The sequence below is a fragment of the Chelonoidis abingdonii genome, chromosome 2 (genome assembly GCF_003597395.2).
Source record: "Chelonoidis abingdonii isolate Lonesome George chromosome 2, CheloAbing_2.0, whole genome shotgun sequence".
Taxonomy (NCBI): domain Eukaryota; kingdom Metazoa; phylum Chordata; order Testudines; family Testudinidae; genus Chelonoidis; species Chelonoidis abingdonii.
The window spans coordinates 122,699,193-122,713,195 of NC_133770.1; the positions used below are offsets into that span (position 1 = coordinate 122,699,193).

A 14,003-nucleotide genomic window follows, 5' to 3' on the forward strand; every position below is an offset into this window, starting at 1 on the left:
ATGCCATGACCTTGACCAAAATATCTTTGAAGTATTTGCTGGCTGATTCTCTGTTATGGGACCAGAAAAAGCATCAGGATATATAAAGGATCTTGCCAAAGGAAGTCCTATCTTCCTCAAAATATTTGTCTTCATTCCCAGGGAGAACCTTTTTATTAATAATGTTTCTAAAACCTCATAATGGAAGAGGATGATAACTTTAATCTCAGAGCTACTATGGGCACCAAAGTAACAGTGAACTTGCTTTGAACTGATATATTAATTGTTTTTTGTTTAAGTAGCAGGAGCAGCTTTTCGTGAGTACATAATTGGATGTACTTGTTTTTAAAAAGAACACAGTCCACAGTTTGGTGCCAAGCCCTTTTTTCCATTTGGAAAAAAAGTGATTTCATTTTTCATGTACAATGTAAGAAACATGAGTTTCTTAAACAAACAAAACCAAACACAAACAAACAAATGTTTGCAGTGCATAGTTAAGTCTGTCTCACATGTTTCAAGTTTTAGCCTGGATTAGAAATTCCATCTGCCATTGAATCCATATGGTTTACCAAATGGCATTTTACAATCATTTATTTTTACAGCTTAGACAATAAAGTTGTGTTTAGTTGTCACTGCTCAAATTTCTACTATGAAACCTTTTGAAAAAGTAAATATACTCAGCGTTTGGAAATTGTTTTGGCAAGCAATTGAACTATTATTGCTAAAACACTATTTATTACTATATAGTAGACACAGCTTGGACAAAGAATTGCAGAATGAAGGTCTTTTAACATTTCCCTATTCTCTAAAATCTAAGGGCCAGTCTGTAGCCCTTCCTACACTTCCACATACTCCTGTAAGGTTCCCCCTTACTCCCCGATGCCAACTATCTATACCTTGGGTAGCTGCACGGGGGCTGTGCAATTTCCATAGGGCTGCTATATTCCCTTCCCCACACATGCAGGTAGAAGTGGGCAAGATTGGGCAGGGAATGGGCAGAGCTCCAATATTCCAGCCTGTGTTGGGGATACACACTAAGCAAGATATAGGGCTGATACCGAGTATGTCACTGTGATGGGTTTGATCACAGAAATCCCCTTGGGACTGTCACCTAATGTGCTGAGACTACCTTTGAGCCCATTTTCTCTGCCAATTTGGGACTTCAGAACTCTGCCTTGTTGAGCCAGACGTGCCAGTCTCTTCCAGCACAGACCCAGGTCTGAACCATGTGCCCCAAAGCTGCAGACTTAACTGAAAACAGCTTAAGAAGTGCTCCTGTCTCCAGCACCCAGACACCCAGCTCCCTATGGGATCCAAACCCCAAATGAATCCGTTTTACTCTGTATAAAGCTTATACGGGGTAAACTCATAAATTGTCTGCCCTCTGTAACACTGATAGAGAGATATGTACAACCATTTGCTCCCCCAGGTATTAATTACTTACTCTGAGTTAATTACGGTAATAGCAAAAGTGATTTTATTAAGTATAAAAAGTAGGATTTAAGTGGTTCCAAGTAATAACAGACAGAACAAAGTAAGTTACCAAGCAAAATAAAACAAAACACGCAAGTCTAAGCGTAATATATTAAGAAACTGAATACAGATAAAATCTCAACCTCAGAGATGTTCCAATAAGCTTCTTTCATAGACTGGACTCTTTCCTAGTCTGGGCCCAATCCTTTCCCCTGGTGCAGTTCTTGTTAGCTCCAGCTCAGGTGGTAACTAGGGGATTTCTCATGAATGGAACCTCCTTTGTTCCGTTCCACCCCCTTCTATAGCTTTGGCACAAGGTGGGAATCTTTTGTCTCTTTGGGTTCCCACCCGTCCTTCTAAATAGAAAAGTACCAGGTTTAAGATGGATTCCAGTACAGGGTCACATGTACTGTGAGACCCCAAGCCTTCATTCTTCCTGGTCTGACTCACAGGAAGCCTTGCAAATAAACAGAGACATTAACAACCAATTGTCCTAGTTGATGGGAGCCATCAAGATTCCAAACCACCATTACTAGCCCACACTTTGCATAATTACATTAGGACCTCAGAGTTATATTTCATATTTCTAGTTTCAGGTACGAGAATGATACATTTATACAAATAGGATGACCACACTTGGTAGATTATAAGCTTTGTAATGATACCTTACAAGAGACCTTTTGCATAAAGCATATTCCAGTTACATCATATTTATGCTTATAAACATATTTCTATAAACATATGGAATGCAACGTCACAGTAACCCTCTGTGGAGCCAGAAGGTAATGAAAGCAGATTCCTGGTCTGTTTCTGGGGTAGCACAACAGTGCACTGCCCTGTACATCTATACTGAGCCCTCTTTGCTGTGGAAAATATTTCTTCTCATTAAGTAGTGTTTTAAGATAACATTTTTAAAAAACAGTCAAATACCTGGAATTTAGTTTTGAAGTTTTGCTCCATATTCAGCTGGTTCTTTAGTTAATGTGGACTGTGCTGCAGTTTTCCCAGCTAATATACAATTTTTGTAACATGGGCCTTGAGTTAATGACAAATAACTTTGCTAAAGTGGAATTAGGATTGCTGTTGCACAACAGTGCCTTCCATTCCCTGTACTCTTCCAGAACATGGAGCTTCAAAACCTCAGGCTTAAACATTGGGAAAGCAGGAGATTGTCAGTTAAGGTCTCCCCACAGAAAGCAGAGAAGAAAGTACGTGTTACAAGAAACAAAAACCAGGGGCAACTCTCCACACATCTCCTGCACTTCCCTGCTCTGTTCCATCTCTACTCAAATACACACATCCTTGAACTCCACACCTGAATCTCCCCCCACTACATCAACCCCCATCCCCATGAACACCTCCTCGAACCCCGTTTCTCTTTCTCTCACATCTTCCAACCCCTGTCTGTCTTTCTCTCTCACAGACACACATCCACTCACCCCTCTTCCCTCCCACAATTCTCTAACCTCTCCCTACACATACATACGTTCACTTAGTCATTCCAGTTCTTTCAATGATTAACAGTAGCTTTTCCATGTTTCACAGCTGTGGAGTGAGTTGAAAATTAAAATCAGACTTCAGTCTCTTGTGGAATATGGTGCAAGGCCTAGATGTGGCAATATATTGGGTGCAGAACATCCCTTAATAATTTGAGTAGCAATTTCTTGATCCATAAGAACAGTATTTGACAAAATTCCTACAAGGTAAGTCCACTACCACCTAGAAGGGCTGAAAACCCCCTTCTTACATGGAAGCCAACAGAAATGGGAATTAAGGATGCCCGGTACCTTGCAGTATCAGGCCCTATGTTTCAGAATGATTCTAGGTCTCGTATATGCTTTCCCAGATGTGGGCTGGCAAATTACCCTGTTTTTCCTGAAGCAGTTGACAAGGTCAGCATTTCTAGCTATCTCAGCTAATGAATAGTTGATGACTGGGAAGTTATTTGCCATGTGCACATTATGAGTATAGTCACCTGCATAAAGGAGCTCACATAAATGCTTCATTTACCTTTCTGGAGGTTTTTAGTCTGGAGGTTTTAGTTAAAGAGGCTACCAGACGTTTAAAATGTAATAAAATTTCTGACATCACATCACTGGTGGTTTCATTGCTGCAAAGAAGAATCCAAAAAGACAAGATGCCAAAAATCCTTTCTTGTCTCCATCTGATATAGTAAATGGATATGACAGAATACCATTCACAGAGATACTCTCAGCATAGTGAAAGGCACACATGGGAGGAAGTAAGATTCATGTGGCATCTAAACTAGAGCCTTGTTTGCAGAAGAAAATAGCACCATTTCCGCAATTGATTTTGCTGGAAGAATAGCCATGGAGAAATTAGTGATCAGCACCAGTTCAGCTAGCCAGAGGTAATGCCTGTTCTGAGCAGGGATTAGTACCAGCTGGCTAAACTGATGCTGACCACAGTTTGTCCTTCTCTGCTTTACAGCTAACCCTTGGCCAACACCCGTTCAGCTAAATCAATTGCTGAAACAGTGCTATTTTCTAATGGAGACAAGGCCCTAAAGCAGTGGTCACCAAACTTTTCAGGGTCGCGATCTCCCTTACCCTTGTCTCCTCATTCTGGAGGAGAGGTGAAGCCGTGGCTCCCGGGGTGGATGGGTGGGAATGCGGACAAGGGTAAGAGGCCTCAGGTGGGGGTGGTTCTGGGGCTGAGAACAGAGTTGCAGCCAGGGGATGAGGCTGGGGGCGAGCCTGGGGGCAAAGCTGGAACTGGGCTGCAGTGGGGGCCGGGAGCTACACCGAGGCTGGGGGCGGAGCCAGAGCAGAGCTGGGGGGGGGGGCTGGGTGGCACTCCCTCCCCACCCCCCATAAGGGCTGGCCTTGGCCTGCCACATCCCCCAGAATGTTCCTCCACACCCCCTTAGGGAGGTGCACCCCACAGTTTGGGGATCTCTACCCTAAAGTCTTTCTGCTGGACCTCCCTCTAGCCATCCATTTCACGCATCATGGGTTCTTTAAGGTATAGTGTCTTTAAGAGGTGAGTAGCCACACAGTCCAAACTTCTCAAAGTTGCTCAGCACCTACCATTAGGGACAAATGTTCTGAGGAGCTCAGCATGCTGGTGCTGAGCTCTTTTGAAATTCTGGCCATAAATGTCACAAAGGGAACTGTCGGGTGCTGAGCTCTTAAAAATCTCACCCGTGTGGGAACTGAGCTCTTGAAAACGTGGCCCCACAATGCATGAGAATTAATATTTCTGTCCACTGTAATGTTCATGTTTTTAATAAAAACACAGTTTGAGGGAAGAGGGAAGTAGCAGTATCATATATATACAACTTTAATCTCAAACAATGCTAATGCTTTTTACCAATTGATATATACACCATATGCAGGAATTAGTTAATCCTGCTCTGAAATACAGACCCTCTGTGGTGAAAAAGGGTCAGGGGATCCTGGGGTAAGGGAAGGTAGGCAAAATTAGACAAATCTAGATTAGGTATGACCAGAGTTAATGTCTGTGTGATGTACTTTATTTATATCCATTCTTATTTTTATACTTGTCTTGTTGCTTACGTTACCTGGCATAATATTAGTCTATATATATTGTTTTCTTTACTGTGTATTGGTTTATGATATCAGTGCATTTAGTTCTATTGCTTAGTCCTCTTACTTTAAATATTCCTTATTTTATTTATATAATTATGCCAACATAGTATTTTGTTAAAGTTTTTGAAAAATTGGTTACACTTTAGAATATGACTGCAGTTATATAGTAGTTGTACTACTGTTAAAGTGTTACCCACAATAGTTAATTTTTATAGTTAATAGTTAATTAACTGGTTAGTTAATTTTCTGGTTTGTACTAGGTACATGTGTCAAAAATATATATTCAGAAAAGTTAGTGTAATATAGTAAGTTTGAAATTAAATGGGTGACAATTTGCTCATGTCATTAATCTTCCAGTTATATGAATTAGTAGTAATCCCAAGTATCATAAAGGTCAACCACATTGTTATTACATTTTAATTAGTCTCTGTATTAAGTGTAACCAAAAAAGGTAAGTTTAAAAAAAGGAGAGAGAATACGTTCCAGGTCATTATCCACTATGTCATTCTAAGAAAGAGAATGCTCTTGCTGAAAAATTATGGTAACTACCACAGTGTATGGGGGATGGGGGAATTAAAATGATAATTTTACATTGTGATAGGCAGGGGAAACAAATTTAGTATCAGACTTTGTATTAAGGGCTTAGGACTGAAATAATTAACATCCCACTATTACTAAACAGAGGTTACATATTTCTGGCAATACAGCTGTAATGTTCAAAACTTCTGAGCTATTTAAATGCCTAATTATATCTGAAACTATTATAGCCTCATGTTAATATGCAGGAATTTAATTCTGGGTTATGAAAATTGATCCCCATATCACAAGATGAGAAGATACACCCATGTATTATTTTTCTTTAGCATTTGATAAATATTTGATTAACCCATCATTGTATAGGCACAGAGTCTGCTCCTCTTGCACTGAGCAGCAACTTTACATGAGAGTCCAGGGCCGCCCAGACGGGGGGCAAGCGGGGCGAAAGGAACCCCCGCTGCTGAATTACCGCTGAAGCGGGACCCGCCGCCAAAGTGCTGGATCTTCGGCGGTAATTTGGCAGCAGGGGCCCCCCGCCATAGGCCTTCAGGGTGCTTCGATGGCAGTTCCCGGAGCGGAAGGACCCCCTGCCACCGAATTACCGCTGAAGCGGGGAGCCCCTGCCGCCAAAGACCCCAGGCCCCCTAAATCCTCTGGGCAGCCCTGTCAGAGTCCAACAGATATCAATGGAACTACTTACTGTAAAGACAAAAGAAACTAGTCGATATGATGTAGCAGACAAATCAATGGGGTACAGATGTTGCCTGTTAACCTCATGGTCATAGAACTTTATTTTAGTAAAGCTAAATAAAATTTATAAAAGTCTGTTCTAAGCAACACTTTAGTTTCCATCTTTCTGCTATGTGGTTATTCCATAATTGAACAGTAGGGAAGAAAAGTTTAGAAAATATGTTAATAAACATCATACCAATTTTACTTCTTGTGTTTTGTCTTTTGTTGACTTTTTTATTCTTTGTTTTACCTCCCTTCTCCCAGTCACTGAATGGCTTTGCCTTGGTGGTGAGTTCAGATGGAATGATATTTTATGCATCATCAACTATTGTGGACTATCTAGGCTTTCATCAGGTAAATACATATTAAAAGTATTTAGAATGTTTAATGTTGTACAATTTGTAATGGCTTCCTTGCTGTCATTTCTTTTGATAGCCTCTCTAAAATCATGTACAGTACACTGTTTTGACATGTGCATTTACAGTTGACTAGATATAAAGTATAAATGGAATAAAGGTATATTTATGAATCATTTCCAGACCAGGATATTATACTGTAATTTTCCTATTTTTATATTTTTATTTTTGTTAGAATTCAGGGGAATGTGTGTTCTATGTAACATCCCAGGAGACATTTTGAGCTATTTCTGTTATTGTAAATCATTAGTAAACAAAGACATGAACTGTTACAAATATAGAATATATCCCTAATGCTCATCATTGTAATTTATCCCTTCAATTTAACATTCAGAACAAGCATTTTTGTAATAAATGCAAAAATTACCTTAATGCAACATTGATGGATATTTTGCACATGCACAAAAGTTAGGAAATTAAGAATTAAGGCTAAAAAAATCCTTTACTGCAGTTTAAAATAAAAAGTAAACATGTGAAACTCCGGAAATTCAAAAAAAATGTTCCTCAAGCAATCTTAGCTCTGACCTGATATCCCCACCAACCATCCACCTAATGGGGTTATAGAGATAATGACAGCCCCTAGCCAATGAACTTACAGCCTAAACATTGTTTATTGTAATTATTTCAGACTGATGTAATGCACCAAAATATATACGATTACATTCATGTGGATGATCGCCAAGATTTCTGTAGACAACTGCACTGGGCCATGAATCCTCCACAATTAGTGTCTGGACAACAACTGCAGACAGAAACAGGTGGGTTTGCGTAATATTCATTAGAGATATAGGAATTGTCATAGTGAATCCAGATCAGCCGTCCATCTAGTCCAGCAACCTGACTCTGATAGTGACTAGTGACAGATTCCTCAAAGCAAGGTGCAGAAGCCCTCAGAGTGGACAGTTATAACATGATGACCCCATGGGGGATGTTTCTTCCTAACTCTTGACAGTTAGAAAATGGTTTATGCCTTGAAGCCGTAGAGCTTCTCATCATCCATATGAACAGTTAATCCTGCAAAGCTCTTGTCTTTAAATAACATATCAATATTTCTCTCAGTCACAAAAATACAGTATGCAGAAGGTTTCTGAACGCTGTTACTACAGCAGTATCACTTTGTGCTGTCATCCCATTTGCTTTCTTACGCAAAGCTACTTGGATAAAAGACCTCTAAAGAACCAGCAGGTGCTGCAGTCCATTTTTCTTAATTCGATACTGTCCCAGCATGGTGCTAGAGCACCCTCTGCTGTTTAGAGGTGCTCTCTATCAGATGAGGCATAACACAGAACTCATGACTACTTCTAGTCATTAAAGTTCCCTTTCTCTAAGAATACAAGAGGGATGTGAACTCAAGCAACTGAGCCATGATCCTTCTCTGGTGACTACATTCTGCCATTTTAAATTCCCCCTGCACTTTTATCTGGATAAATTATTATTCATTCCTATGCAAAATTTCTGTGTAGTGTTGCTGTGCAATTTAGGGCTGCTGAATAATTACTACATTTCACATCACAGGTGTCTGCATTGTAGAGGTAAAGTGATCCGCCAGCATAGTCTAAACATCAGTTTAAGTTTAAACACTACATTGTGGGATTCTTTGGAATAAAAGTATCCATTGCTACTACTGTTAATAATTTGCACTTCTACAGTATTAAGCCATTTATTAAAAGATTTTAAAGGACTTTATAAATGGGCAGCCCTGGGAGGTAGGTAAGTATTTTTATTCCCATTTTGTACATGGACAAACTAAGGTATATAGAGGTTGTGACTTGTCTAAGGTAGTAATAGTGGTCATAATAATATTCCCAGTAAAACTTCAATATAGAGTTGAGGCTGAAACTTTATTGCCCTTTAAATACATTTTTTAACAATAACATTTGATGCATGAGAAATGCTAGAAAACAGAAAATGCTCAGTTAAGGTTTCAACTCTAGCCTTAGCTCAAACATGCCACACCTGCCCACCTTCCAGCTACAGACCAGAGAAACTTCTCAGCACGTGAACATGAAGTCTGCCAAGTTTTTTTATTTATTTTATTTGTTTGTCCAGCTAAAAAAGTAAGAACAGTTTTTGACAAGTGAAAAAATGATCTTTGTTCCCCAAAGCCTAAAACTTTCAGAGGAATTGAATACCCAGAACTCCAGTTTAAGTCAGTAGGAATGGTGAATGCTCATCTCCTTTGAAAAATCTGGTGCCTCAAATTGGGCACATAAAAATTGGAGGCACCAAAACTAGTGAAAATTTCTGAAAATTTTGGCCCCACTTTCTCTGTTCTCCTTTCTAGACAACATGGGTGATACTGTAACTACCTCAAAGGGTTATTCACTGGAAATAACCCATTTTGTCAAGTTCCTGGAGTCTGCCATAATTTGGGTAAAATGTATGAAGTCCTTCTGACCTTTCACAAACTTAAAGTACACCAGACCTATGGCAAAATGTGTATACATCACTGAAGGCTAATGGAGCATTAATAGGTTTTTCAGATGGATAAGAAGAAACTTGCAAGCAGCACCGTGAAGCAGGAGTCCATGGCCGCTTTTAAACTCAGAGAATTTATGCAGGATTTGTAACTTCAAAAGCAGTCCCCATGAGGCTTATGGTTTCCACAGGAGCTCTTGCAGTCTTTGGAGAACTTTGTAAAATGTGGTCCTTTCTTTATAGAAGAAATTATACCTCTCAATGGAACAAAATGCACTAGGCATTTTACAAACTGTAAAAACAGTGTGCAGATATTAATTAAATTTGAACAACCTTGTTTGGAAATTAGCAGTGATGAACACTTTGAAATTTTGTTCTAGATATGTACAGTAAAGAATTTCACTAAGTCTCAGAGTTGACACTTCTAGAGAAGTACTTGTGTTTCTTTTGAGAAATGCATACTGCAAAAACTATGCACTGGTGCCCATAACTAGTGCATGCTTTACGAAAGAACTCAGGAGGCACGAGCTGACCTTTGGGTGATTGGTGCCTGTTAGCAGTGCCAATTAGCATTTTCTCCTAATGGTCTTCCTTTTTTTGTCTCTTTTCTTTGAAAAGTCTAGCAAACCAAAAGGAAAAAATCTCTTCTATGTTAATGTAAGATTAATTTGCTGAGTGAAAAATCACAAAAAGTCTCAAAATATGAAAGTTTATATTCCCCCGGGCAAATTAACTTAAGCTTATTGCACAGCTGTTGTTTTGTGATGTACTCTTAGCAGATATTAATATTCATGATTGAATATTCACTACAAAATATTCTTTTTAGCAATTTCTTTAACTATGTGTTCAAATATGTACACTGACTTTTCATTCTGAGTTCATATAATCTGACGTTACCCACATTGTTTGTAGGAGAAGAATACATTCTCAGTAAGTTGTTTAAGGCACAAGAGTGTGACAGCATGCCAACAGATTATTCTTCCTTTTTAACTCGTTGTTTCATCTGTCGAGTCCGCTGCCTGTTGGACAGTACTTCTGGTTTCCTTGTAAGTATAATTTTGTGAAACAAGCTGTGGCTGAGTAGCACAAATTTCAATGACCTCTTAAATATATTTGAACATGATTGTATGAATTGCATCCACTGACATGGAAATATAATTTTTGGATGGCTTCTATTTTTGACAGTTTTTTTAATTAGTTGAATGTTTTTACTTATGATTTTGCATCATTGGATCTGTCCCAAAGGATGATCTTTATTAGTAAATGCACAGGTAGCATTGCTGTGGTTAAGGATCTATCAGTACTAATGTTACAACTCCTATTTTAGGACACTGTAAACACTCAGTTATAAAGTATGAAATTTTTGTCATTGTTCCAGTATGCAGCTGACTAGAACTTTATATAAGAAAAGAACACAAGTAAGTATTGGGCATCCTTAAGATACTTGATCTGTAATTCTTTAGGAAACCCATAGTATATTTCCATACATACTACTACTTGAATACTTTTCTATATTTATATTCAGTTTAAAAGACCTGACCTCAGATGTCTTCTCTTCCTCCATCCCAAAAACATAAACAACATGACCAATGTCTCCACCTAGCAAAAATTAAAGACGCAAAAAGTGACCATTCTGCTCAGTCTTTTTGTACACCAGCCTAGAAGCCTCCATTTTCCCTTTTCATCTCCCAAACAAAGGGGAAATTAAGATGAAAGATGAGGATTAAAATGATCAGCTAAGAAGAACTCTGTAGAGAAAAGGCTGTGGTCCAAGATTTCCCTGAGCACTGGGCTCAAAGTTTCAGGCAAGGTGGGCAGAGTAACCCTCTTTGCAGCACCCCCTTTCCCCTTGGTCTGAACCGTAACAGGACAATCCCTCCCAGGAAAGGCATCACAAAAATTGTTGGGATTTGGGGGTTCCACAGCAATTTCTCCTTTGCCTACAACAAACTCACCCTCACCAGAACCTTCATTTTCCTACCATTGACTTACACTTTTTCTGTCACTCGTCTATCAGTTTGTAAAGGGTGTCTGTAAAACTTCTCCTGCTCTCACCATTCCCTCCATTTACAGGCAAACACTCTCCTTCTCCTCTAAGTCTTCCTCCTGGGTTACAGCACCTCTTACACCAAATGATATTTTTTCATGGCAATCTGAATCTTCAGTTGTGTTCCCTAGTTTGACTCATGAGATTCCCATCTGGTTTACTTGAAACAGGCCCTGCATTCTCTTCTCTGCTTTCTGTTCTACATCCTCAGAGCGCGCTGTTCCCTCCAGATACTCCCTTCCCGACCCAGAAGGCTCTTTGCTCACCTTCTTCAGCTCCTCCCTTCATTCCACACACACTTGTATCTATTCTCTAAAGCTGGGCCGGCTTTAGCCAGTGCAGGGCCCGATTCGTGGGGCATGTACTCTCCGGGCAGCACTTCAGATTTCTGCGCTCCAGCGGTGGTAACGGGGCCGCGGGGTTGCAGGGCTCCAGCTGCGGGAGCAGGGCAACCGCACTTGCCACTCTCGGGCCGGGGGACCGGGGCCGCCGGGTTGCGGGGCTCCCGCCAAAGGAACGGGGCTGCAGGGTTGCAGGGATCTGGCCGGGACAGCGGGGCTGCGGGATTGTGGGATTCCAGCCGGGCAAGCGGGGCTGCGGGGTTGCGGGGATCCAGCCGGGACAGCAGGGCTGCGGGACTTGCCACGCTGCGACTGGGGAGCGAGGCTGCGGGACTTGCCGCGCTCAGCTGGGAAAGCGGAGCTGCGGGGTTGTGGGGCTCCGGCAGGGGGAGCGGGATTGCGGGGCTCCGGTTGGGAAAGCGGGGCCATGGGTTGCGGGGCTCCGGCAGGGGGAGCAGGCCAAAAGGCAAAAGCTGACATTAACATTGTTTCAGTCTGTGTGTTATTTGACATCGTGTATTCATTGTCACCATAGAAGGGAAGGGCTCTGCATAGATGGAAATTTGCCTGGGCATGTGTAGAAAATGTTAAGTAAAATTTGCTTTAAAAATTAAAGCTGGTGCTTTTGTCATCGTGTCATCATTTTTATTTCTTAGCTTTCAGCTATTTAAGTGAACTCTAAAACTTTCATACTGACTGTTTACTATCTGACTTTGTATCTCTCTAATCTCCTTCATAACCATCATTGACTTTTTTCCATTTTAATACTATCTCATAGTATCAGAGACAGTGAGAAAAAGTAGCAAATAAAGGTACATGATTATCTTTCTATCTCTATAGAGAATGATAGATATACATGCATCTGTCTCACATAGAGAGATGTGATGTATTCCCTGCAGCCAGGGCTGGCTTTAGGAAGTGCGGGGCCCAATTCAAACAGTTTCGATGGGCCCCCGGCAGGGATGACTAAAAAAAAAACATATGTAAAAAAATATGGGGCTTGTACTCACTGGACAGTGCTCCAGTCTTCAGCAACACTTCAGCGATGGGTCCTTCACTCGCTCCAGGTCCTCGGCGACACTGAAGGACCCGCCGCCGAAGACCCAGAGCAAGAGAAGGACCCGCCACCAAAGTGCCACCGAAGACCCAGAGCGCCGCCTATTTCCCAGCTATGTCTATCTGCGTCTCTCCACGGCTCCTCTGCATTTTGCCCCAGCCATGTACTTCCCAGATAGTACACACAATTATTTCACAAGGGCACGGGTGAGAGAGCAAGGAAACTCAGGAATCTTCATCCTGGAGAGATCAGAGCATGGGGAAAAAACCCAGTTCCAGCTGGACACTGAGGCATACAGGAAACTGTTACTTTTGCCATCATAAGCTGCTAGACTTGGCTAATGGAACATGATACAGAACTTCTACTCCAGCAACAGGAAGGGGAAAGGCTAGTTAAAAAGTCTCCATTCTAATCAGTATTATCTCCTCTTTCCACGTTTCAGAAGTTGTTTTGGACAGCCACACATTAAACATAATAAAGATAATGAAATACATACTAAGGGTTTATCTGCATGTGTTAGAACTGATAGAACATGAATATGTTCAATATTATTTGAACATTATGGTCTATAGATCATATTATCGTTTAAGTGTTTTATACATTGAAGGCTTATGATAATTTTATTCTGTTTCTTTACATAACAGACAATGCAGTTTCAAGGTAAACTGAAGTTTCTCTTTGGACAAAAGAAGAAGTCTTCTTCAGGAACAATATTACCACCTCAGCTGTCCTTATTCTGCATAGTGGCACCACTTCTGCTCCCTTCTATGACAGAGCTGAAGATGAAAAGTCTGCTTGTGAAAGCAAAACACAAAGCTGATGATGCATCCACAATGGATACAAAGTATTTTCAAATGAACCTTTTAGTATTTATCATTACTTACTGGGGATATATATTTATTAAACATGTAAAAAGCACAGCTTATTCTAAATATCCCTCTGTTTAAAAGCTCTCAGTCTTAACGATGTCTAGCTTCTTTCAATATTTTTGTTCTTTCTTTGCTATTATTCAAAATATATCAACATCATAAATAGCTGTGTTGGATGTAAAAATGGCAAATAAAAATACATCCATTCATTTGGAGGGAGTTCTCAACTTGCCAAAGTGTGTAGTATGGCTACAGTTTAAAGAATGACCTCATGGGCAAACCTCAGTAGCAAACTAAGGAAAGAGGAACATTTGGACATTAAATGTGCCTGTATGTGCATCTGGATGCATGTGAGGGAAAGGCAGACATGATCTACACTGTAAAATGGTGCCATACTTGTGTATGAACACACTTGTCAACAATTGTGCTAGCTGACCTGGGGCGGAACATGATCCAGCAGTCAGTGTAGCCCAGGACACAGTATGTCCAGTGTTTGCTCCTTGGTAAATTTCCTGCCTCTTTTGTGATAAAATCTCAGATTTAATGTTTAGATTAAAACAAT

The 14,003-nt window shown here is 40.5% G+C and overlaps 1 protein-coding gene across 1 annotated transcript in view; it reads left to right on the forward strand.

The window, feature by feature from the left end:
• Positions 1–14,003, forward strand: part of AHRR (aryl hydrocarbon receptor repressor) — a 115,421-nt gene that overhangs the window by 85,230 nt on the left and 16,188 nt on the right. Inside the window, exons 4-7 of the mRNA XM_032770813.2 lie at positions 6,558–6,647; positions 7,338–7,467; positions 10,040–10,173; positions 13,217–13,416. Of these exons, the coding sequence (XP_032626704.1) occupies positions 6,558–6,647; positions 7,338–7,467; positions 10,040–10,173; positions 13,217–13,416 (554 nt within the window). The remainder of the gene's footprint in view (positions 1–6,557; positions 6,648–7,337; positions 7,468–10,039; positions 10,174–13,216; positions 13,417–14,003) is intronic.